The sequence below is a fragment of the Scyliorhinus torazame genome, chromosome 19 (genome assembly GCF_047496885.1).
Source record: "Scyliorhinus torazame isolate Kashiwa2021f chromosome 19, sScyTor2.1, whole genome shotgun sequence".
In the NCBI taxonomy this organism is placed as follows: Eukaryota; Metazoa; Chordata; class Chondrichthyes; order Carcharhiniformes; family Scyliorhinidae; genus Scyliorhinus; species Scyliorhinus torazame.
In genome coordinates, this window is record NC_092725.1 from 94509153 (window position 1) to 94535404 (window position 26252).

At 49.4% G+C, this 26252-nt stretch overlaps 1 protein-coding gene across 1 annotated transcript in view; it reads left to right on the forward strand.

Annotated features, from left to right (window-relative positions):
- The window catches only part of tm7sf3 (transmembrane 7 superfamily member 3), an 80392-nt gene that overhangs the window by 16613 nt on the left and 37527 nt on the right, over positions 1–26252 (forward strand). The window contains exons 2-3 of the mRNA XM_072484830.1: positions 2235–2389; positions 15493–15640. Coding sequence (XP_072340931.1) covers positions 2235–2389; positions 15493–15640 — 303 coding nt within the window. The remainder of the gene's footprint in view (positions 1–2234; positions 2390–15492; positions 15641–26252) is intronic.

The window sequence follows — 26252 nt, forward strand, 5'->3', positions numbered from 1 at the left end:
TACCCAGGTCTCCCCCCATCCTATCTCCCTAATTTAACCTGCACATCTTTGGACTGTGGAAGGAAACCCATGCAGACACTGGGAGAACCTCACCCAATGTTGGAATCTAACCTGCGTCCCTGATGCTGAGTGATTAAAATTGGTGATGGGAGGCCTGAATTAAAAGTGCAATGGAGTTGATGCTTTTGTTTGTGGAGGTGCGCTCGCTCTCTCTCTCTCTCTCTCTCTCTCTCTCTCGTGTGCTGGCGTTGTTATTTATGGCTGCCTAATATATTGTACAGCATTTCACAATTTGCCCCCAGAGTTTGGAAAAGATACACTCGGTTCAACTTGTACCCTTCTATAGTAAGAGTGATGTTTGGAAGACGATGGTTCTGCCATAGAGTAATCCATAATCTGATTTGCTTGGGGACAATCAATTGCACTGTTGGAGAGGTTTTGTGCTATCTTGTTCTGCACTTGGTGATTCATGTGATACTATAAAAAAAACCTCTTCCAACTCCAACCACAAGCCTCCAAGAAGAGTGCAGTTTTACTGTGCATTCTGAAGCAGTAAGGAACGTTAGTGGAAAATCTCTGTTCCAAGTGATTTCTCTTCTATTTAATCATTTGTCTTTCTCCGTTTCTCTGCTTTGATAATTTCTAATGTTTTCCGAAGTAAACTTTCAAATTTTCTTCTAACTCTATCCTACTGCCAGCCTGCTGAGCCTCTGTGTATAGAATTAGTTTATCTCCTTGTCGCATTTTTATTCTTTCATGTGCATCATTGCCAAGGCCAACATTTGTTGCCCATCCCTAAATGCCCTTGAACTGTGTGGCTTGCTGGGGCAGTTCAATGGGCTGCTTCGAGTCGACCATGTTGTTGTGGGCCTGGAGTCTCATGTAGGCTAGACCAGTCAAGTTGAGGGTGGCAGATTTCCTTTCCTGGAAGGAAATGAGCCACCACCACCAGCCAAGGTGGGGTTTGAACCCGTGTCCCAAGATCATTAGCCTGGGCACCTGGATTACTAGTCTAGTTACTCTACGCTCGACAAGCTAGAACAGCTTTTGGACATTTTAGTTTTTTATAAATTAATTCATGATGTGGGTGTCACTGGCTGGCCATTGCCCATTCCTAATTGCTCTTGAACTAAGTGACTTCTAAACCATTTCCGAGGGAAGAGTCAACCATCTAGAGTCATGCAGGCCAGACAGGGTAAAGATGGCAGATTTCCTTCCCTAGTGAATCAGATGAGTTTTACAACCACCATTGGTGACATGGTCATCGTTAGAATTTAAATTCCAAATGTTTATTAAATTCAAATTTCACTGCTGTGGTGGAATTCAAACCCTGGGCCTCTGGATTACTAATCCAGTGACAATACATTAGCTGCTGCCTCTCCTGAAATATACAAATATTGGAGCTGCTGGAAAAAGGAGTGTTGTCCTCTCTGAAATCATCCACTTTATAATGAGTTTCTGATGGGCCATGGGAAGGTGGGGCACCACAATGATTGGAGAGTTGGGTGGCCAAAGAGTGTAGAGAACAAGGTGCAGGGTCATTCATGACCGTCTTGTGATTTCCAGGAAAATGTCCTAGCCCCTTAACTGAAAAACAATGGCTGGAGCTTTTTTGCCTATTCTCAACAGTGGGACCTTCCAGGTGGCAGAGGGTGGGGTGGTGAGAAGGAGGCAAATGTATCAATAAACAAATGACTCATTTGGGTAATGATTTTTGCATTTATGCAACTCTTCCCTCGGGTCACCCTGATGCAACTCTTCCCTCTGGTCACCCTGAAGTGTATCTCCTGTTGCAATGTGGGAGCCAACTAATGCACAGCAAGCTTCCACACCCAGATTATCTAATCTTGGAGACAAATGTTGACCAGACCATAATTTATGGAATTCTAGTGATCAATACAGGATTACAGCTAACACTCTGCACGGTTAGTGTCCCCATTAATGAAATGTTAAACATGGATCTGTCTGCCCTCTTCAAAGATTTTTTAAAAAAAAATACAGGAGTGCTCACTGGTGTCCCATCAAGTAACACTGATAAAACGGATATCTGGTTAATTATCTACTTGATGTTTGTTGGAGCTAGTTATACTTGTTACCAATCACAAAGGATGTCATTATCTGTAAAGCAATGACATGTCATGAGGTGGTTTTAGTTGCGATATAAACAATGCTGTAGTGTAAGTCTGGCTCTCTGGTCCAAGTGGTATAATTGCATGTAATTCTCGCCTGTACAGATCGAATTGAATTTAAACTTGGAAGATTTCAAGAAATAGCATTATTTGCGAACCGAACATTTGATGCCTTTTTGTGGAACATTCCAGAGGACGTAGCATTCATTATCATTCAAGTGCACACTAAATATGTTCATGCACTTCTGTCCTTTTATAAGGTATGTGATTGTACTGAAAATTCAACTACTGTTTTATGGCCTTAAATATTTTAATCGCCATCTCCCTTTTTCAACAACCATCTTCCCCCCCCCCCCCCCCCACACTTTTTTCTCATTATGCATTTATATTGCTGTATGCTGGCTGTGATGGACTGAGGAGTACATTTTGAGGTATAGTCTGAACAATATCTTTGGATATACAAGGTCGTAGGTGTCTTCAGTCCAAATGTGTTCTTTTTGAAGTTTGGAGGATCAATAGTCTCCTCTTTGACATCCTTCTGGCTTAACTTCAACTTCCTACTGTAGAACAGCTAACTGATTTATTATTGCTTTTGAGTTTCAACAACTGGCTCATCCAAATGTATGAGAAATCTTTCTTAACTGAATTTAGATGTGAACCTCTATCCCCCTCCTTGCTATTGTGCTTTTTCTAAATCCATAGCTTCCACTTTGTGGTTGAATGCGATGGGTTTATCCCTCACTTTGTGGTGACTGTTCCTCATCTTCATTTGAGTTGACATTTGTTCCCTTTAATGATTTTTGTTTGTTTTCTTTTCGTTTTGAAATGGTGACTCTTGTAACCACCTGGTTCCTGAGGTTTTTGGGAATCGTACTTTTCTGGAGGTAATTGTTGGGGGGAACCAGGGCGATGTTGGGGGGAGCCACGGTGCCCAACTATCTACTCGACCCACATGAGCCCCGGGACCCCCCTGGAGCGAAGCCATGGCGTGCTGTCTATATCTGCATGCCCTGATGATATCCGCCTAATGGTGATGCTTTATCCAACCCCCCCCCCCCCCCCCTGGACAAGACAATGGGAACCGGAGGGGGTTCTCCGGTCCTGCACCCCCTAACTGTTCACTAGCAGAGGGTCCTGTACCTCGCTGGGGGATCCACCACCTGGGAGGTCGCGCCATGCCAGGTTGGAGGCGCAGAAGCAAGTGAGAGAACCCTGCATGTCCTCTCCACCCCCAACCCGTCATCGCCCCCCCCCCCTCACTCTGGCCACTGCACCCCGATCCCATCCCCCCCCTCACACTCTGCACCCACCACCACCATACACCCGGGCCACTGTGTCTAACTAACCCGGAATCTTTTATGTTCCCAAGGGCCATCCGCCGAACCTTCAGGGACGTCTTGTCCAGGAAGCAGCGCAACGCCGCCCACCACAACTGCACCCAGGGACGCACGCCAGAGGTTGGCAGTTGGTTGGACAGGAGGGCAGACCTCACAGTCTAGGACACAGGACCGGGATGCTGAGACCACCGGGACAGACATTAGTCAGGGGCACAGGGTGGACAGTAATGCTGAAGCCCACATCACGGCCACACACCCGCTGGATCAAACTCAAGATGACATGGCCCGCGTGGAGCTTACGCCGGGCCATGAGGGGGAACCAGTACACACCAGACTTCTGGACGGATGATGACCTCGAGCTTGCGGCACTGCTGTCTCCGACACCGTTCACCATCGCAGAGACACTCACCTCGGTTGGGCATATAAGTGATGATGCTCCCGGGTTACTGTCTGGTGTGCACCCCACAGCTGAGCCGGTACAGCAGGTAAAGTTTGGAGCAGCCGATGGGCTGGACGGTCGGAGGGCAGCCCAGGCCCAGCAGCCACCCAGATGGTTCCTGGATGTAATTGACCCACCCGGACAACCGATGCGTGTGGACACCCAGGGACTGAGTAACGGGATGAGGGCCATCTTCCAGGGCCTGCACGTGCAGCTGGAGGAGTCTATCCGCGTCCAGGAGCGCAGAGTGGTGCCGCTCATCGCAGCCACCCAGGCCGACACCGCACGGGTGGCGTCTGCGGTGGAGGCAGTGGGTGAAGGGGTTTCAGCCATGGGTCAGGTCATCCATGGCCCAGGAGCGGGCTGCCCTCTCTCAGGTAGCCATGCGCCAGAGCCAACACGACATTGCCTCCGCTCTCTGGGCCCTGGCTGAGTCTCACCATGCCATGGCCCGGTCCCAGCAAGTGATGGCTCAGTCCCAGCAGTCGGTCGCAAGCACTTCCTCTGCATTCCTCGCATTCGTCGTCTGGCGATCAATGTTCCCCTCTGCATCCCCCTGTACATTCTGGTCCTGAGCGCCTGCGCGGCGACGACGGGCCACTCCGCGGCCATCCCCACTGCTGCACCGGCGACCGCTAAATCTGCAGCCACTGTGGGCCGTCTGATTCTACGCTGCCGGATGGCAAACTCCAGAGCTGCTGCTCCAACCACGGCAGTGAACATCGCTGTCTGGTTGGCATACATGGTGACCTGCAGGAGGGTGGTGGGGGGCAGAGAAACGACATGTTACACGGAGGTTCTTCCACACCTCGTCAGCCGGGCTGCATGGGATACCTGTGTGCCCCGGTGGCCTGGTCGCGCTGCAGACACTCAGCCAGCCTAACACCTGGTCACTGTCTGCGCCCAACAGTCAGTTCACACTACTGCTCACCAGTGTGCCACTCTCCTGTGCCCATCAGCGCCACGCACCCTGCGGCCGTGTCCTCGTCACCGTCCTGCCATATCAGGGCGGCTGACCTGTGGCATCCGCGGATGGACAATACCATCCACACTCTCCCCCTCACCCCCTCCCACCTGCATGCTCTCCCGCACCCCCTTTGGCCGCAGCCTTCTCGGGTAAGCCGACCCGGTCTCCGGGCACTGCGCAACAGTCCGCTCACCTCCTCCCTGCTCGGCGTCAGCCAGCACGACTGGCTGACGACTTTAAAAAACAGGTGTGAACGGCGACGGCGTGAACTGGGGTCACGCCGTCGGGACTTCGGCCGATCCGGGCCTGAGAATAGCGGGGGTGGCGGAGAATCGCTGTTTTGGGTGTCTCGGGTGATTCTCTGGCCTGCGGCCCGCGAAACTCGACCGGGCCGTTCCTGCCACTTGGGAGAATCGTGGGAGGGCATCGGACCGGCGTCACGGGAAATCTTGGTGGCCCAGGCGATTCTCCCAACCGGTGCCGGAGTGGAGATTCGTGCCCCCTGTGTCTCATTAAGGTCACCTCTCCACTCCAATGAGTACAATCCCAACCTACTCAAACTCTCCCTTTATTGCCTAGAAAAAAAGGGCATCTTGGCCCAGTAGAGAGAAGTCCTGATTGTATAATGTCTCTATGGTATTTTTAAAGTGTAGTTTGTACCTCATGGTCTGCAAGCCCAACAAGAGCTTTATTGGGAAGGTGTCTTCTCTACAGGCTGCTAGACTATACTGTTAGCCTGCCCAAACTTCTGGTGACATCAATGTCACCTGATGAAAATGACCTTGTTCCAACTAGGAATAAATATGAATACACCAGCCTCCAGTATGTTTGTTCCCATATTGGAGCGATGTGAAACATGCCTATAACTGGTAGTCTGATCCCTCCCAGGCCACAATGTTGCAGCTGCCACCATTTTTGTTGGCCAAGATTCTGGACAGGACTGCCACACTTGCTTCTGTGTTTAAAAAATACTGAGATGCCCATTGATGCATTCTGCCCATTGATGCATTCCCGAAGGTATGTCTGGGATCTTCCATTTTGCCTAGGATGCATTGTTCCTCTAGTTTGGCTTTGAGGATTCACTTGTCATAGAATCATAAAATCCCTACAGTGCAGAAGGAGGCCATTCGGTTCATCAAGTCTGCACTGACCCTTTGAATGAGCACTCTCCACATATGGGACATTTGGTCCCATCTAGAGGTTTTCAATCTATGTCTTTTCAACCTGTCCAACCCCTCTTCAATGGAAGCATTCTTCAAAACTTACAGGACACTGGTTTCTTGGTATCACAGTTCATTGCATCTCGTTTTAAATGTTTTTCCCATTTCTTGTTTAAATGAGCTGTACTGTCATTGGAGTTGTTTTGTACCATAGGTTTGTCTGTGCCTCTTAATATGGCTCTATTTTGCTGACGGTCCTTGGATTTTATTTATAAAAAAAAAAAAGTTTGTTATCCCAACTACGATGCAGCGTCTAATCAGCTCAGATTGAGATCTGTATATGTTCACAACTTTCAGCCAACTGAGACAGGTCATTGAGAAGTGCTTATGGGCTCACCAGGATTCTGGACCCTTTCATTAAACTTGTGTCTTTCCAATATTTCGATCAAATCAAATGTTATGACCTCTTCAAGTTAGTCTGATTTGGTGGTGCGATGTTGTGTATGCTGGTTGGTCCTACTGTATGTCCGTCAGTGTGTGTGTGATTGCACCATGATATGCTGATGTATATCATTAGATCCCCCCCCCTTTTTGCAAAGAATATGTGCCTACATGAGAATAAATGAAGTGTATTGAGTGTCTGATCATGCGTGTGCATTATTTACATCAATATGTACATGTGGCTATACTATATACATGGGAAGATGCCAGGTGCAGAGGAAAACTGTTACACCAAGAATGAAACAAATGATATTAACAAACTATGAAAAGCTCTTAAACAGTACGGCAGAACAAGTCAGTAAGTCCAATAGTGCAAGGTTTAGAAATCAAGTCTTTGGGGTGGCGATGGATTCTGGTTGACCGTCTCCAGGGTGGTTCAGGATCCACCGGCTGAGGAATGGGCTGGGCCACGGTCGAGTGAGGAGGAGACTGGGTATCCAGAAGCTCAAAAGTCCATGTCGGGGACAACAGGAGGGCGTGGCACCAGTGCAGAATTTCGTAGCGGGCGTGGAACCAGACTAAGGGCACGCGATTGCGGCGGCGAATGGAGCCATCAGGCAAACAAGCGGGGAGCCACCTGTAAGAACCTAAGTGGTTGCCGACCAGCCACCCTCCAAGATGTATGCGGACATTATCTCCAGGCGCCAGGGCAGGAAGATCAGTCGCCCAAGCATCGAGCCGCCTTGTGTTGCTCACACTCTTGTTGCATCCACCAAAGTACCAGAGCATGGTCGAGGTCTGGGACGTGAATGGACGGCAGTGGTCCTGAGGGTGTGACCCATAAGCAGTTGGTCCGGCGATAGGCCCGTGGACAGTGGGGCTGAGCGATAGGCCAGCAAGGTGAGGCAGAAGTCTGATCCTGCATCAGCAGCCTTGCAGAGAAGCCTTTTTACAATGTGGAACCCCTTCTCTGCTTTGCCATTTGACTGAGGGTGCAGGGGACTGGACGTCACTGCAAAGTTGTATGCACTGGCGAAGGAAGACCATTCCTGACTCGCGAAGCAGGGGCCATTGTCTGACATCACGGTGAGCGGAATGCCGTGGCGAGCAAAGGTCTTCTTGCAGACCCGGATAACAGCTGATGACGTGGTGTCGTGCAGGCGTATGACCTCGGTAGCTGGAAAAGTAGTCGATGTAGTCCCTGACGAGCACATGGAACAGGTCCATGTCCACCTTCGACCAGGGAGACGTGACCAACTCATGGGGCTGAAGGGTCTTGTGTGGTTGAGCCGGCTGGAACCGCTGACGGGTGGGGCAATTGAGCAGTGTTGGCAATGTCCTCCTTTATTCCTGGCCAGTATACAGCCTCTCTGGCCCTCCGTCGGCACTTCTCAATGCCGAGATGGCCTTCATGCAGCTGTTCTAAGACAAGCCGGTGCATGCTGTGTGGGCTCAATGCGGTCCAGCTTCAGGAGGACACCATCCACGACTACCAAGTCGTCCCGAATGTTGTAAAACAGTGGGCATTGTCCCTTGAGCCACCCGTCCATGTGGCGCATCACACGTTGCAGAAGGGGGTCAGCCGCAGTCTCATGGTGAATGTGCGCAAGGCGTTCATCAGTGGCCGGCAGATTTGTCAGAAGTGAAGGCTACATGTGTGTCGACTTGGCAAACTAACCCCTCTGGGTCGGATGGAGTGGTGACTGCCCTGGACAGAGCGTCTGCTATGATCAGGTCCTTACCCGGGGTGTATACAAGTTGGAAGTCGTAACTCTGGAGTTTGAGCAGAATGCGCTAGAGGCGAGGGGTCATGTCATTAAGGTCCTTTTGGATGATGCCAACCAGTGGGTGATGGTCAGTCTCCACGGTGAACTGGGGAAGGCCATGCACAGTCGTGGAACTTGTCAACGCCAGTCAACAGGCCTAGGCACTCCTCCTCCTCAGTTTGCGCACAAGGCGGCTCTGTGGGGGTCATGGCACGTGACGCATGGGCGACGGGCCCATGATGAGGCGTCATCCCATTGCAGGAGGACCGCCCCAATGTCGGATTGGCTGGCGTCAGTCGAGATCTTCGTCTCCCTTGCAGGATCGAAGAATGCCAGTACCGGGGCGGTGGTAAGCTTGACCTTGAGCTCCTCCCATTCACACTGGTGGGTGGGAAGCCACTGGAATTCAGTTGTCTTCCTGACAAGGTGCTGGGGAGCTGTGGTGTGGGAAGCAAGGTTAGGGATGAATTTTCCCAGGAAGCTGACCATTCCTAGAAAGCGTAGCACTGCCTTGTCTCGGCTTCTGCATGGCCGTGATGGCTGCCACCTTGTCGGCATCCGGCCGCACACCCACCGGGAGATGTGGTCCCCCAAGAACTTGGAGCTCGATTTGGCCAAAAGAACTTGGCTTTGTTAAAGCGCAGGCCCTGCTCCCGTATCCGTTGAAAGACGCGTTGGAGGCGACTGATATGCTCCTGCGGTGTGTTAGACCAAATAATGATATCGTCCACATGGAGGGCATCGCGCACACCTTCGATGCCCTCCATTTGTTCCATGATGCGATGGAACACTTCAGAGGCCGATATGATGCCAAATGGCATCCTATTGTTGCAGTATCTGCCAAATGGAATGTTGATAGTGCACAGCTTCCGGCTGGACTGATACAATTGAATCTGTCAGAAGCCCTTCGAGGCATCAAGCTTGGTGAATATTTTTGCCCGAGCCATCTCTCGTGATCTCCACACGTTTGGGTATAGGGTAATGATCCCTCATTATGTTGCGAAGTCTTTTGGGTCAATACCGACCCGGAGCTCGCCGGAAGGCTTCTTGACGCACACCATGGAGCTGACCCATGCAGTTGGTTCGGTCACCCGGGAAAGCATTCCTTGGTCCTGAAGGTCCTGCAGCTGCTGCTTGAGGTGGTCCTTGAGGGGTGCTGGGACTCTGCGAGGTGCATGAACTACCGGGGTGGCATCCTGTTTGAGCAGGACTTTGTGTAGGGCAGTGTACCCATGCCCTCGAACGCATCCTGGTTGTGAGGATAGAGTTTAGTTGCGCCCTGAATTCCACATCTTGGAAGTCAGACGTGCCTTCTGGAGAGTGTGTACGAGGTGGACGAGTTTGCACGCCGATGAGCAGTGTCCATTTGAAGAGCCCACTATCTCGAAGGGTAGGATGGCTTTACGTGAGTTGTGCGTCACTTCGAGTTGGCACGACCCTGTGGCGGTGATGACGTTGCCATTATAGCCGATCAGTTGACAGATGGATGGAAGAATTGCTGGTTTGACCCGCAGGGTTTGAAATACTGACCATGCGAGGAGATTTGCGGAAGCACCAGTGTCCAGGCGGTATGTGATCTGGGATCGGTTGACCGTCAGGGTGGCACACCACTCGTCGTCCGGATCAATGCTGTGCACCGGCGGCTGGTGCGTTCGACTCGGGGACAGCTTGTTGTTGATGACAGCAACGCGGAAGGGCTCCCTGTCCTCCGTGTCACTGGTCTGTATGATGTCAGGATCGGACTCTGTACGTGGGTAGAATTGCCCGAACATTTCTGCGAGGCTGGTTAAATTGTTGCGAGTTGGCAGGCTGAGGTGCTCGGCAGCATAGTGGCCAAGCCTGCCGCAGCGTAGGCATTGTCACGCTTTGGCCAGACGTTGCCGCTTTAAAGGGGCGGAACCACTGTTGCCGCACGTCGGTGCGTTTGTTGTGCCACCGCGCATGCGCGGTGTGGTCTTGCGTCCTGCGCATCGTGTTCCTCCGCGTCAATGTCCCCTCTTTTGGCGCGTACAAGTGCGGGAGGCCTCGGAAAGCGCACAAAATGGCCGCCCTCTTCCGGGCCGGGAGGTGCTCTATCGTCTGGACCTGCTTTGCCTAGTGGGGCCCCTGCCGCGTCATTTTAGCCGCCTGGATGTGAGTACCGGCTGGTGGCGTTCTCATGCAGGACGCAGGTCTCTATGGCCGTCGCTAGGGTGAGTTGCTTGATTCCAAGGAGCTGCTGGCGCAGGGTGTCCGACATGACTCTGAAAACTATCTGGTCGCATATCATGGAGTCAGAGGTGGGCCCATAGCCGCAAGACTGCGCACGGAGGTGCGTTAAATAGGACTGGAAAGGCTTGTCCTTACCCTGTGTAGCGCACAAAGACTCCGTGAGACGAATAGAGTGAAGTCGATGAGGCTTTATTAAGCGTGTCTGTTCCCCCGCAGCTCGATAGTAGAATGGCCTGCGGGGGAGGACTCCGGCTTATACTCCGCCTTCAGGGCGGAGCTAGAGGTCAACGGCCAACCAGGACCCGGGATCTGTCAGCCAGCCAATGACATTAGGGCTTCCAGTCCCACATGACCCCTAATACATACTACCACACCCTGCAGGCGCTGCTGGAACAGTTTGTTCTCCATGCTGCAGGATGGCGGATTGCTGATAAGTTGCAGGTAGGTCTCACGGGCTGGTAGGCTTCCACCCCTGGAACCATGTCGTATTGGGTGTTCTGGCCTACAAACAGGTCAACTCGCCTGGAGATGGTGTAACTCTATTTTATTAACAATGCAACTGTAATAACATTGTAACTTTGGGTATGTGCATTATCAGCTTATCTGTGGACCCTGTCCTATCACTATCTAGGTGAGGCACTCAGCACATAGTGAATGTCTGAGAGGCAGGCTGTGAGTTCTGTGCTCTGAGCTGGCTGCTGCTAGAATGAATGGGAACTCTGGTGTCCCCTGTCTTTATAATGCGTATGCTCTAGCTGGTGATTGGCTGCGATGTTGTGTATGCTGCATGGTCATACTGTATATCCATCTGTGTGTGTGTGATTGCACCATGATGATATGCTGATTTATATCATGACAATGCCCAAAAAAGGATACAGTATATTAAAACAAACTTCGTTTATAAACTAACTTTAACATTATGCAAAAAGTAGCTTTTAAACTTTTAAACTTTTTTAAACCGTTGAACTTTTAACAAGTTTTAAATTCCTAATTGCTTGCTGCATAGAACAAAAGAACAAAGAAAATGACAGCGCAGGCACAGGCCCTTCGGTTCTCCCAGCCTGCGCCGATCCAGATCCTTTATCTAAACCTGCCTTCTATTTTCCAAGGATCTACTTCCCTTTGTTCCCCGCTCGTTCATATATCTGTCTAGGTGCATCTTAAATGATGCTATCATGCCTGTCTCTACCACCTTCGCTGGCAAAGCGTAACTTTCCACGCAGACCTCCCTTAAACTTTCTCCCCCTCTCCTCCTCCTCCCCCCCCGGTCACCTTGAAATCGTGACCCCTTGTAATTGACACCCCCACTCTTGGAAAAAGCTTGTTGCTATCCACCCTGTCCATACCTCTCATAATTTTGTAGACCTCTCAGGTCCCCCCTCAACCTCCGTCTTTCCAACGAAAACAATCCTAATCTACTCAACCTTTCTTCATAGCTAGCACTCTCCATACCAGGCAACATCCTGGTGAACCTCCTCCTCTGCACCCTCTCTAAAGCATCCACATCCTTCTGGTAATGTGGCGACCAGAATTGCACGCAGTATTCCAAATGTGGCCTAACCAAAGTCCTATACAACTAACATGACCTGCCGACTCTTGTACTCCAACCCCGTCCGATGAAGGCAAGCATGCTATATGCCTTCTTGACCACTATCGACCTGCGTTGCCACCTTCAGGGTACAATGGACCTGAACTCCCAGATCTGTCTGTACATCAATTTTCCCCAGGACTCTTCCATTGACCGTATAGTCCGCTCTTGAATTAGATCTTCCAAAATGCATCACCTCGCATTTGCCTGGATATAGGGATGTCTTGGATAATTGGAGAGAGATCCTTCAGGATAATAGCCTGAGGATTCTTGCCTGTGTCAAACTACTCTAACTTCCCAGAATTTGTCAAAACTCTTGCTAGTTAAGTTATTTAAATGAAAACTCCCTTCAGCCCTTGACTCCTCCAATTAACTACTGCATCTCTATCCCACTAACTGGGTTATGACCATCTTACTCTGGCTAAACGGTCTCTAATTATCTACTCCCCAGGGAACTTTTCTATAAAGGAAATTCCATTAGCCCTATTTTGGTAAACAAGATACATGGTTGGAATTAATTCTTTTGTGATGCTTTAATTATACCTTCTGTAGCCACAAAGCCTGGCTGTCTTTCAAAACCTTACTGCACCAATCTCACACATTGCACCTGATGCATATCAAAATATTTACTGAAATTCCTACATTCGTCATACTTGTGCTGATGGTTTTTCTGATACCTGCTACAATGACTTGGGCCATTTAAAAAAATTTCTCAATCTCATTGTAGGGGAATCTAATAGTCCATTGACAACAATTTCCCCCCCCCAATTTGACGCATGTTATGGCACCATCTCCAGACATGAGCTGTGGTGGGTTTAAAACTGCGTTCTGTTTCCCAGTGCTGCCTGATTTATGGTGCATTGCTTTCAAGCTGTATTTTAAGGTTTGCTTACACTTCCTCAATCATCACCAGGTTTTTTGCCTTTGCTCAGGATTTTTAATAGAGCTTGTGTCCTTTTAGCCTGTAAATACGACACGGACACCGAAATAACAACCCATGCACACCCACCCGAGGAATTGCCCTCAAACCAGCCACCAAGCCGAAAAAGCAGCAAGAGTCAGGGGAGGAAGATCCAGGTCTCCACAGCTGAGCAAAATATGGTCACTGAAATGGATCACCAATGTGAATACCAGCCCACCCACCAACATGGCAGTGGATGGAATTCCTTGTTCCAAAAGCACAGGGACTCCATTAAGAAAGGCTTTGCGTCAACCATATGAAGTGTGCTGGCCCCCTTCAGAGGCCTTTGAGAGAACTGAGTGAGACTGGAGGCCCAGGATACGAATCTGGTACCTGAAGAAAGTGGCCACAGACCAGAGTGATTGTATTGTTTCGCTCGAGGCGCAGGTTGCAAGGTTGGTGCCAGAGAACATTCCAGGGGGAAGGTGGATGAACAGGTCTCTGACCAGAACCTAAAGATTGTCGGGCTAGCTGAGGGCACAGGGCAGAAACCTGACACAGTATGTCGCACAGATGCTCTGAAAGCTAATTTTGGGGAGAAGCACGTGGTCATGTAATGGGGGCTGACCTGGCCAATTGTTGGGCTGGCTTTATTCAAGAACAAGTTATAAACTGAACCGGAGGAGGTTTGAAAGCAGAGCTGGATCTGTTGCATCTGATGCAGGTAAAGAGGGCCCAGCAGTGGTGGGATTTGTTTTGTTAACTGTATGGTAGGTAACGTGCTACTCAATACTTGGTTAGTGATGAGGTATTCTGAATCCCAATGAAGAAGATTCTAACTCTTCCAGTATTAACAAAAGGAGTAGTAACAATTGAGTAACTATGATATTTACTTGAGTTCTTTACTTTAACTATGATACTAGTGATGGGTTAACACCATCTAACTATGGTAACGATACGTAACTCCATTGGCCATCTAAACTAGTCTGTTGTTTGATCACCGTGCACCCAAGAGAGAATGAGACCCAATGTGGCTGCCTTTTATACCCCTGTTGGTCTGTCCCTCTAGTGATCATGTGGTGCTACTGATTACACATTAACCCCTTGTGTACATGCACACCAAGATCACTACAGGACTCCCTCCCATTCGCCCTGGTGGGGAGAGTGCAGACAATATGAACATACTGTATAAATTCTTTTTCCTGTTCAGAGCTCCCAATGTTCATCCCCAGGTCACCATCAAAGTAGACAAATTAATCATGGCGTTTGTGTGGGGGAGGGGAGGGGGGTTGCCAAGAACCCTCTGATACGCAAGAACATCTGTAGCAATATTCTTTGAAAATATCGATGTCCCTTGCAATATTATAAATACAAAACCAATAAAAATACTTCACCAAAAGTTTTTCTGTCAACTGCTTTACCAAGTCTTCAGATGGTGCATGTCAGCTGGTGACCGCCAGCTCTGCTTCTCTAGATGTCACTTGGGAGGCTGAGTCATACAATTCTGATTAATCGGCCTGGTGGTAAATTCCTCAACCTCCGTGTTTACTTTGTTTACTTTGTAGTCTATGCCCCTATTGCCCAGAATAGATTTTGCACTAGCAGGAATAAAACCACCACAAGGGCTTTCAATTCTGCAATGCTTTGCACAACCTCTGACATCCCAATGTTCTTTACAGCTAATGATGTACTCCTTGAAGTGTAGTCACTCTTGGCACAATGCGAACCAAGAGTCACCTTGTGCATAACACTCCACTGCAAAATAGAAGCAAAAATACTTTAACACCTACTTTAGACTCCTTCCTGATCAGTGGTGGCTGATTTTTGCTAATTTTGAAGACATTCATTCTACTATAAGGTTCTTTTTCACACCAGTTTGGTCCACAACTGTTCTAGTGTTCGGCCAAGTCATGTTAATTTGATTGACAGCTTAATTTTCAGGCAGAACAACTTTTCATAAGTGAAGCTGAAATTGTCTTGAATGAGCTTGCACGTTTTTTAAACTCTAGGCATTGTTTAAGGAAATAAATCATTGATTTTAATGGGTTGAATTGTGGATTTGTGCTGGAAGTTGTCTTGGACCCTAATCTTCTCAGCATGCATCTACATTTGACCTATTAAGGTTGCTGTCCTAAAATCAACTGAAGGGTATTAATTGTATTTAATGTCTTTTTAACCAGTTGGACTTTAAATGGTGGTCTGGCAGCATCTGCCTGTTGAAGGAAATGTTTTGGGTGACCTTTCCTCCGTTTGGATGAGGACATTGATCTGAAACATTAACCCAGTTTCTCCCTTTCGCACATGCTGCCAAACCGGAGTGTTTTTAGAATTTAAAAAATACTATCCAGCACCTGCAAAATTTTTATTTTGCATTAACTGTTGGAAAATAGCTTTCGAATAATTTGGAGGCAGTTTTTTTTTTTTTTTTTTTTACAATCAAAGACCAAAAGAATATGAACCTCCTTGTGACGTCAGTAATTGGCATAATTTCCTGACTTAATACATTGAAGCTCTTCTCCCCCGCTTTTGAAACTTTAATTTCCATGTTTTCAGATTCCTACAGGAAGGACATCAACAAGTGGCCAAGATCCTGGTTTGTTGTTCAGTTTGAAGCCAGAAGAAAATGCATCGATGTGGCATCTACGCTCACTGACTGAAAACACCTCTGCAACGTCTGTCATTCTCCCATACAAAAAGAGAGGTTGGGATACTCCATTCTTCTGCAGCAATAGCAGTTCTGAAAATCTGTACAAAATCATCCAAGTTATGGGTGCTGTGCTAAGGGTGATGTCGGTGATGCGAACGCTTGTTTAAAGCATTTGAGGAGGACTTTTTTTAAATGTGAAGGTTTAGGTAGAAGTTTGAAACCAGAAACGCAAGTGCCTGATTTCTGGTATGGCCATCAAAGTGGAGAAAGGAAGCGGAGGATAAACAGAGTTGGAGAATCAGGTTCTTAAAGTGAAGCACCAGCGTCAATTGACATTTGCCCCTCCCCACCACCAAATACCACCGCCAATATTAATAAACGTTTACAGCACAAAGGAAGCCATTAGGCCCATTGTGTTCACATCAGCTCCCATTCTGTAGCCCTATCTCTGTAATCCTCTAAATGAATCCTTTTCAAATATGTATCCGGCTCTCTCGCCCTATTTCTGTAACCCTCAATGAGACCCTTTTCAAATATGTATCCAGCTCTATTTTGAAACTGCCTATGGAATCCACCTCAACCACTCTCTCCCAGGCAGTGCATTCCAAACCCCAACAACGCCTATTTTGAGTAAAGACGTTTCTCCTCGTCTCTCTCCTAGCTCTCTTGCTGACCATCTTGAAATTGTGAATTGTGACCCCCCCCTAGTCATACCAACTAGTGGAAACAGAATATCCTCTTTGTCAAAATTGTTCGGAATTTTGAACCCCTCAATAAGGTCAGCTCTTAACCTTCATTGCTCCAAGGAGAACTAGCCCAATTTCTCCAATCTTTACTTGTATCTAGTATTCCTCATTTCTGGTACCATTCTAGTGAATCTCCTCTCACTCTGTACTCTCTCCAGGGCTTTAACATACTTCCTTCAGAACTGAACAATACACCAAATGTAGTCTGATCAATGACTTGTAGAGATGTAGCATCACTGAACTTCATTCTGAGGGTGATGCTTTTATACTCAATGCATCTATTTATAAACCCAAGGATCCTATAAGTCTTCACAATATTTCACCTTGCCTGACCAACTTAATCGCTCTGAGGACGATTGCAGTGGTTTGATTGCCAGGGCGGGCAGCGTGGTGCAGTGGTTAGCACTTCTTCCTTATGGCGCTGAGGATCTCGGTTCAATCCTCGCCCCAGGTCACTGTCCATGTGGAGTTTGCACATTCTTCCTGTGTCTGCATGGTTCTTATCTCTTTCTCTCCTCCCCCCCCCCCCCCCCCCCCCCCCAAACAGCCCAAAAAGATGTGCAGTGTGTAGGTGAATTGGTCATGCTAAATTGCCCCTTAATTGGGGAACTACATTTAAAAAATATTAAATAAATAAACATGGGGACTGGGTGGGCATCCCGGTCTCGTGCCTCTGTGCAGCCAGAGGTATCCGGAGCTGGTGATGTTTGTCCATATGGTCGCCATGGGAGTGCTGCACAGTAGTTTCACCCAGGTGAGCCATGGCCCAAACCATTCCTTCATTCGACTGTCGAAGACCGACATTGCTAATCACTTTGCTGTACCTGCATACTAACTTTGATTCATGTACCAGGACATGCAAATCCTTCTGTAATCCCTCTCCAATCTCTCTCCATCTTAACTAATATTTTGCTTTTCTATTCTTCCTGCCAACTGGACAAGCTGACGATTACCCACATTACCCATCTGCCATTGTTTTGTCCACTTACGATTTATAGTCCTTTGCATACTCTTGCCTCCTCTTGGCAACTTATTTTTCCTACCTATCCTGGTGTCCTCTGCAAACGTAGCTCCTCCATATTTAGTCCCTTCATCCAAGTCACTGGAGATTGTAGGTAATTGAGGTCCCAGCACTGATCCTTATGGTAAGCACACTCCACTAGTTACTGCCTGCCAATCTGAAAAAGACCTATTTATTCCTACGCTCTGGGTCCTGTTAACCAACCAATCCTTTGTCCATGTATCATTAATGTTATCCCCTACACCATGTGCTCATAACTTGTGCAGTAAATGTGGAAGAAAGTTCCAAACTTCAATCCTTCGTGTTTCCTAATCTGTCTCCTGCAATGTCTGACTAAGACCCAGCTCCGAAATGGTGAATATAGGTGCTACAGAAGTTTGTTCAATCTACATTGTGTAAATTATTAAATTACTACTTTACAGATCCGTTTAAACTATTAATCTGACAATGAACTACTGTCATGTCATTAACACTGATGCAATCTTATCAGTACCTCTACATGTTTCAAGCCTGCTTTGGCAACCAGAATAATCACATTGGATGCTGGAAATCTGAGGCAAGAAGAATATGTCCAGGCATTGCACCTTTTTTAAAAATTACAAGCATAGGGGTGATGTGTTAAGTGAGTTGGTTCAACGTTGATGCAGTGAACTAGAAACAGGCTTCTGACACAGGAGATGGTCCTGTTTTACTGAACTTCCTGATTGCTGTACATAGTCTGTTGTGAGTTGACACTCTATCAATCTAACTGATAACCTCCTACTGGCTTAACCAGACTAACTCTATCTCATGGTGATAGTGCTCACTGGCTTGTGCACTCTTACTATCTCAGTAGCTGTGTCCTGTAGAGAGAGGGAAGAGTCCTAATGCCCTGTGTGCTTTATAGTGGTGGTGTCCTGTTATGTGTTGTGTGTTCATTGGTTATCCTGTGTCAATCACTGCCTGTCTGCATATCATTATATACATGAGTGGATATTATGACATCTCCCCTTCCTGTCGATCGCCTCAAGAGGTGGAGGGGGCAATGCTGGCACTTGGACAGGTGGGATTGCTGCCATGTCGGTGGCCTCCGGGAGAGGCCGGATCGGTGGCCTTGCGGTGCGAGATGTTGGAGGAGGCCATGATGACGTGTGGCCAGGCGGTGGACAGGGAACTTCGTAGCGCCCTCCTGTTGCACCGTAGAATGGAGCCATCAGCCAGACAACGAAGAACCTGGGGGCAGCCTGCCTGACAATAGCAGGGGGGGACAGTGTTGGCAATGTCCTGGCTGATGCCAGGCCAGTAGACAGTCTGCCGAGCTCTGCATCGACATTTTTCAACCCCAAGGTGACCCTCATGGATTTGTCTGAGCACCATGGCTTGCATGCTTTGGGGAATGACAATCCTATCTAGTTTAAGAAGGATCCCCTCGACAACCGCTAACTCGTCCTTAACGTTGAAGACCTGGGGGCACTGTCCCTTTTGCGAGCCATGGGCAAGGTGTTGCATCGTGTGCTGCAGTAGAGGATCTTTGGCAGTTTCTTTGCGTATCTGGACAACTCGTTCATCAGTGGCTGGGAGGTTGCTGGCACACAACTGCACCTGTGCCTCTGGAGAATCAAGTCGCCCGGTTCACGGCATGGTGATGGATCGGGATAGGCCACCCGCAACGATCAGCTCCTTGCCCAGTGTGTAGACGAGTTCGAAGTCATATCGGCGGAGACTAAGAAGAATTTGCTGCAGTCGAGGTGTCATGTCGTTTAAATCCTTCTGGATTATGTGGACTAAAGGCCTGTGGTCTGTTTCCACCGTGAACTTCGGCAGACCGTATACGTAGTCATGAAACTTGACTATTCCTGTCGGGAGACCCAGACACCTTTTCGATCTGGGCATATCATTGTTTGGTCGGAGTCATGGCCCTGGAGGCATATGCCACTGGAGCCCAGGATAAGGAATCATCTTGCTGGAGGAGCACCGCCCCAATGCCGTCCTGGCTTGCATCTGTGGATATCTTGGTATCCTTGGTTGGGTCAAAGAATGCCAGTACTGGGGCTGTGGTGAGCTTTGCCTTCAGCTCAAGCCACTCCGCTTGATGTGCAGGAAGCCACTGGAACACTGTCGACTTTTTAACGAGATGCCGGAGGGCGGTGGTGTGGGATAAACGAATTTTCCGAGAAAATTTACCATCCCGAGGAAACTGAGGACTGCCTTTTTGTCCTCTGGTGTCTTCATGGCATTGATTGCCAGCACCTTGGCAGCGTCGGGTTGCACCTTGCTGTGAAATGTGGTCACCTAAAAACTTGATAGTGGACCGCCCAAACAGGCCCTGTAGAGCCTGAGGCTATTTTCATGAATCCTCTAGAAAACCTGTTTGAGGCGAGCAATGTGATCCTCTGGCGTTGTGGACCAGATGATCACGTCGTCCAGACTCGCACCCCCTCGATGCCCTCCATCATTTGCTCCATTATGCGATGAAATACTTCGGAAGCTGATATGATACCAAAAGGCATGCGGTTGTAGCAATACCTGCCGAACGGAGTGTTAAACGTGCACCGCTTCCGACTGGACTCGTCCAGCTGAATTTACCAGAAGCCATGGGAGGTGTCCAGCTTGGTAAAGAATTTGGCATGAGCCATCTCGCAGGTTAATTCTTCACTCTTCGGGATCAGGTAATGCTCTTGCATGATGTTGCAATTCAGGTCTTTGGGATCAATGCAAATGCGGAGTTTGCCAAAGGATTTCTTGACTCTGACCATGGAGCTGACCCAGTTGGGTTCCGTGACCTTTGAGATGATGCCCTGGTCTTGGAGCTCTCGTAGCTGCATTTTCAGACTACCCTTGAGAGGAGCCACCACCCGGTGTGGTGCATGGATGACTGGGGTGGCATTCGGCTTGAGCAATATCTTGCAGCGATATGGGAGTGTACCCATCCCATCAAACACACTGTGGTATTGTGTGAGAATGTAGTCTATCTCAGCCTGGAGATTCACATTGGGCGAGGCCTTCACCGGTGTCGAGGACATGGCATGAACTCTCAGTAGCAGCATGCACGAGCACTGAGCAGGGATGCCTTGTCAGGCCAGACTATCTCTAATCTCAACGTTGCCTTGTGAGAAAAACCAAGCTGACACGGCCCACTGGCAGCTATGGCATTACCATTGTAGTCGAGGAGCTGGCAGGCTGGTGGAAGAATGCTAGGTTGGTGTTTGATGCTGTCGAGGTCCGACTGATATGAGGGTTGCAGACGCGCCAGTGTCTAATTTAAATCTGATGCGAGACTGGTTGACCGTGATGGTGGCACACTCGTCGTCCGGATCCACACTGAGGATCAAAGTGGTTGGCAGGCACGGTAGAGACCAACTAGTGTGTGGTGATGATGCCCACCCGATATGGAGACTCTAGGCAGTCAGCATCTGGGTCCGTTGGGCTGTCTGGATCAGAATCCTGCATGCCTTGTTGTACGCAGCGGATACGTCTGCGCTGCAGCTGGGATCGCTGGCTGTTCGGTGGAGTGAACCTGCAGAAGGCCGCGTAGTGGCCAGGCTTTCCACACTGTAGACATCGCCTGCCTTTGGCTGGACGTTGCCGCTTTAAATGGGCGGAGCCACAATTCGGATACGTCATGACGCTGACATCAGTCCGTTCTGTGCGCCATCGCACATGTGCAGTGCAGTCGGCCGACGTTCGCGCTTGCGCCTCTGGGTCTTCGGCCTCATCGTCCACTCGGTCGTGGCCCGGACTGGATGACAAACTATCTGATCCCATGGAATCAGTCATCGAGTCATAATTACATGACTGCGCTAGGATGCTGAGATGGGTCAAGAAGGAATGAAAAGTTTCATCCTTGCCCTGAAGCCTCTGTTGGAAGATGTACCGTTCAAAGCTCTCATTCACCTCTGTCGCAGTGGCTGTCGAATTTCAGCAGAACTATCTTGAACTTTGTCTTGTCTTCGCCATCGGCAAACGTAAGCGATTAAGCGATCTTTCTGGCATCCGATGCTGCCTCGAGATCGAAGGCCTCTATGTACAGGAGGAACTTTTGTTTGCCGGAGTTGCGAAGGAGGCTGGATGTTTTCCATGCCGCTGGATGGCTGCTTGCTGGTCGTTGCAGATGCACTCTAGGTAGGTTCGTTAGGATTAATAGCGCTCTGGGACCATGATGTGTTAAATAAGTTGATTCAACGTTGACTGCAACTGGATGCAGTGAAACTAGAAACAGGCTTCTGACAACACTGTTTTATTGAACTTCCTGATTGCTGTACATGGTCTGCTGTGAGTTGACACTCTTTCCATCTACCTCTTACTGGCTTGACCAGACTAACTCTCTACCTCATCGTGATACTGGCTTGTGCACCCTTACTATCTCAGCTGTGTCCTGTAGAGCGAGGGGGAGTCCTAATGCCCTGTGTGCTTTATAGTGGTGGTGTCCTGTCTGGTGATTGGTTGTTTTTGTTTTTTTTTAAATAATATTTTATTGAGAATTTTTGGTCAACCAACACAGTACATTGTGCATCCTTTACACAACATTGTAACAATACAGATAATAATGACCTTTTTTAAATTTAAACAAAAACAACAACAAATAAATAAATATTAAATAACAAAAAAAAAAAAAAAAAAAACTAGCCCTAATTGGCAACTGCCTTGTCTCAGGCCACCCCCCCCCCCCCCCCCCCAAGTCCTGGGCCGCTGCTGCTGCCTTCTTTGTTCTCCCCTATCTATCTTTCCGCAAGATATTCGACGAACGGTTGCCACCGCCTAGTAAACCCTTGAGCCGACCCCCTTAGGACGAACTTAATCCGCTCTAACTTTATGAACCCCGCCATATCATTTATCCAGGTCTCCACCCCCGGGGGCTTGGCTTCTTTCCACATTAGCAATATTCTGCGCCGGGCTACTAGGGACGCAAAGGCCAAAACATCGGCCTCTTTCGCCTCCTGCACTCCCGGCTCTTGTGCAACCCCAAATATAGCCAACCCCCAGCTTGGTTCGACCCGGACTCCTACTACTTTCGAAAGCACCTTTGTCACCCCCATCCAAAACCCCTGTAGTGCCGGGCATGACCAAAACATATGGGTATGATTCGCTGGGCTTCTCGAGCACCTCGCACACCTATCCTCCACCCCAAAAAATTTACTGAGCCGTGTTCCAGTCATATGTGCCCTGTGTAATACCTTAAACTGAATCAGGCTTAGCCTGGCGCACGAGGACGACGAGTTTACCCTGTTTAGGGCATCTGCCCACATCCCCTCCTCAATCTCCTCCCCAGCTCTTTTTCCCATTTCCCTTTTAGTTCGTCCATCATAGTCTCCCCTTCGTCTCTCATTTCCCTATATATATCCGACACCTTACCGTCCCCCACCCATTTCTTTGAGATGACTCTGTCCTGCACCTCTTGTGTCGGGAGCTGCGGGAATTCCCTCACCTGTTGCCTCGCAAAAGCCCTCAATTGCATGTACCTGAATGCATTCCCTTGGGGCAACCCATATTTCTCGGTCAGCGCTCCCAGACTCGCAAACTTCCCATCCACAAATAGATCTTTCAATTGCGTTATACCTGCTCTTTGCCACATTCCATATCCCCCATCCATTCCCCCCGGGGCAAACCTATGGTTGTTTCTTATCGGGGACCCCCCCAGTGCTCCGGTCTTTCCCCTATGTCGTCTCCACTGTCCCCAAATCTTCAGTGTAGCTACCACCACCGGACTCGTGGTATAGTTCCTTGGTGAGAACGGCAATGGGGCTGTCACCATAGCCTGCAGGCTGGTCCCCCTACAGGACGCCCTCTCTAATCTCTTCCACGCCGCTCCTTCCTCCTCTCCCATCCACTTACTCACCATTGAAATATTAGCGGCCCAATAATACTCACTTAGGCTCGGTAGTGCCAGCCCCCCCTATCCCTACTACGCTGTAAGAATCCCTTCCTCACTCTCGGAGTCTTCCCGGCCCAAACAAAACCCATGATACTCTTTTCTATCCTTTTGAAAAAAGCCTTCGTGATCACCACCGGGAGACACTGAAACACAAAAAGGAATCTCGGGAGGACCACCATCTTAACCGCCTGCACCCTCCCTGCCATTGACAATGCTACCATATCCCATCTCTTGAAATCTTCCTCCATCTGTTCCACCAACCGCGTCAAATTTAGCCTGTGCAATGTGCCCCAATTCTTAGCTATCTGGATCCCCAGGTAACGAAAGTCTCTTGTTACCTTCCTCAACGGTAGGTCTTCTATTTCTCTACTCTGCTCCCCTGGATGCACCACAAACAGCTCACTCTTCCCCATGTTCAATTTATACCCTGAAAAATCCCCAAACTCCCCAAGTATCCGCATTATTTCTGGCATCCCCTCCGCTGGATCCGCCACATATAGTAGCAGATCATCCGCATATAAAGATACCCGGTGTTCTTCTCCTCCCCTAAGTATTCCCCTCCATCCCTTGGAACCTCTCAGCGCTATCGCCAGGGGCTCAATCGCCAGTGCAAACAGTAATGGGGACAGAGGACATCCCTGCCTTGTCCCTCTATGGAGCCGAAAATATGCCGATCCCCGCCCATTCGTGACCACACTCGCCACTGGGGCCCTATACAACAGCTGCACCCATCTAACATACCCCTCTCCGAACCCAAATCTCCTCAACACCTCCCACAGATAATCCCACTCCACTCTATCAAATGCTTTCTCGGCATCCATCGCCACTACTATCTCCGTTTCACCCTCTGGTGGGGCCATCATCATTACCCCTAACAACCTCCGTATGTTCGTGTTCAGCTGTCTCCCCTTACACAAACCCAGTTTGGTCCTCATGAACCACCCCCGGGACACATTCCTCTATTCTCATTGCCATTACCTTGGCCAAGACCTTGGCATCTACATTGAGGAGGGAGATTGGTCTGTAGGACCCGCATTGTAGCGGATCCTTTTCCTTCTTTAAAAGAAGCGATATCGTTGCTTCTGACATAGTCGGGGGCAGTTGTCCCCTTTCCTTTGCCTCGTTGAAGGTCCTCGTCAGTAGCGGGGCGAGCAAGTCCAAATATTTTCTGTAAAATTCAACTGGGAATCCGTCCGGTCCCGGGGCCTTTCCCGTCTGCATGTTCCTAATTCCTTTCACCACTTCTACCGTGATCTGTGCTCCCAATCCCATCCTTTCCTGCTCTTCCACCTTGGGAATTTCCAGCCGATCCAAAAACTCCATCATTCTCTCCCTCCCATCCGGGGGTTGAGCTTCATACAATTTTTTATAAAATGTCTTAAACACTTCATTCACTCTCTCCGCTCCCCGCTCCGTCTCTCCATCTTCGTCTCTCACTCCCCCTATTTCCCTCGCTGCTCCCCTTTTCCTCAATTGGTGTGCCAGCAATCTGCTCGCCTTCTCTCCATATTCATACTGTACACCCTGCGCCTTCCTCCATTGTGCCTCTGCAGTGCCTGTGGTCAGCAAGTCAAATTCCACATGCAGCCTTTGCCTTTCCCTATACAGTCCCTCCTCCGGTGCTTCCGCATACTGTCTGTCCACCCTCAAAAGTTCTTGCAACAACCGCTCCCGTTCCTTACTCTCCTGCTTCCCTTTATGTGTCCTTATTGATATCAGCTCCCCCCTAACCACTGCCTTCAACGCCTCCCAGACCACTCCCACCTGAACCTCCCCATTGTCATTGAGTTCCAAGTACTTTTCAATGCATCCCCTCACCCTTAAGCACACCCCCTCATCCGCCATTAGTCCCATATCCATTCTCCAGGGTGGACGCCCTCTTGTTTCCTCCCCTATCTCCAAGTCTACCCAGTGTGGGGCATGATCCGAAATGGCTATAGCCGTATATTCCGTTCCCCTCACCCTCGGGATCAATGCCCTACCCAACACAAAAAAGTCTATGCGTGAATAGACTTTATGGACATAGGAGAAAAACGAGAACTCCTTACTCCTAGGTCTACTGAATCTCCACGGGTCCACCCCTCCCATCTGCTCCATAAAATCCTTAAGCACCTTGGCTGCTGCCGGCCTCCTACCAGTCCTGGACTTCGACCTATCCAGCCTTGGTTCCAACACAGTGTTAAAGTCTCCCCCCATTATCAGCTTTCCGGTCTCTAGGTCTGGGATGCGTCCTAGCATTCGCCTCATAAAATTGGCATCGTCCCAATTCGGGGCATACACGTTTACCAACACCACCATCTCTCCCTGTAATTTGCCACTCACCATCACGTATCTGCCCCCGTTATCCGCCACTATAGTCTTTGCCTCGAACATTACCCGCTTCCCCACTAATATAGCCACCCCCCTGTTTTTCGCATCCAGCCCCGAATGGAACACCTGCCCTACCCATCCTTTGCGCAACCTAACCTGATCTATCAGTTTCAGGTGCGTTTCCTGTAACATGACCACATCTGCTTTAAGTTTCTTAAGGTGTGCGAGTACTCGTGCCCTCTTTATCGGCCCGTTAAGCCCCCTCACGTTCCACGTGATCAGCCGAGTTGGGGGGCTTCCCACCCCCCCCCCCCTTGCCGGTTAGCCATCATCTTTTTCCAGCTTCTCGCCCAGTTCCCACGCGGCTGTATTTCTCCCAGACGGTGCCCCCCCGCCCATCCTTTCCCGCACCCACTCCCCCCTTTCCCCAGCAGCAGCAACCCAGTAATTCCCCCCTCCCCCCCCCCCCCCCCCCCCCCCCCCCCCGCTAGACCCCCCGCTAGCGTAATTACTCCCCCCATGTTGCTCCCAGAAGTCAGCAAACTCTGGCTGACCTCGGCTTCCCCCCGTGATCACGGCTCGCCCCGTGCGGCGCCCCCTCCTTTCTGCTTCTCTATTCCCGCCATAATTATCATAGCGCGGGAACCAAGCCCGCGCCTCTCCCTCGGCCCCGCCTCCCATGGCCAACGCCCCATCTCCTCTCCCTCCCCACCTCCCCCCCCCCCCCCCCCTCACCAC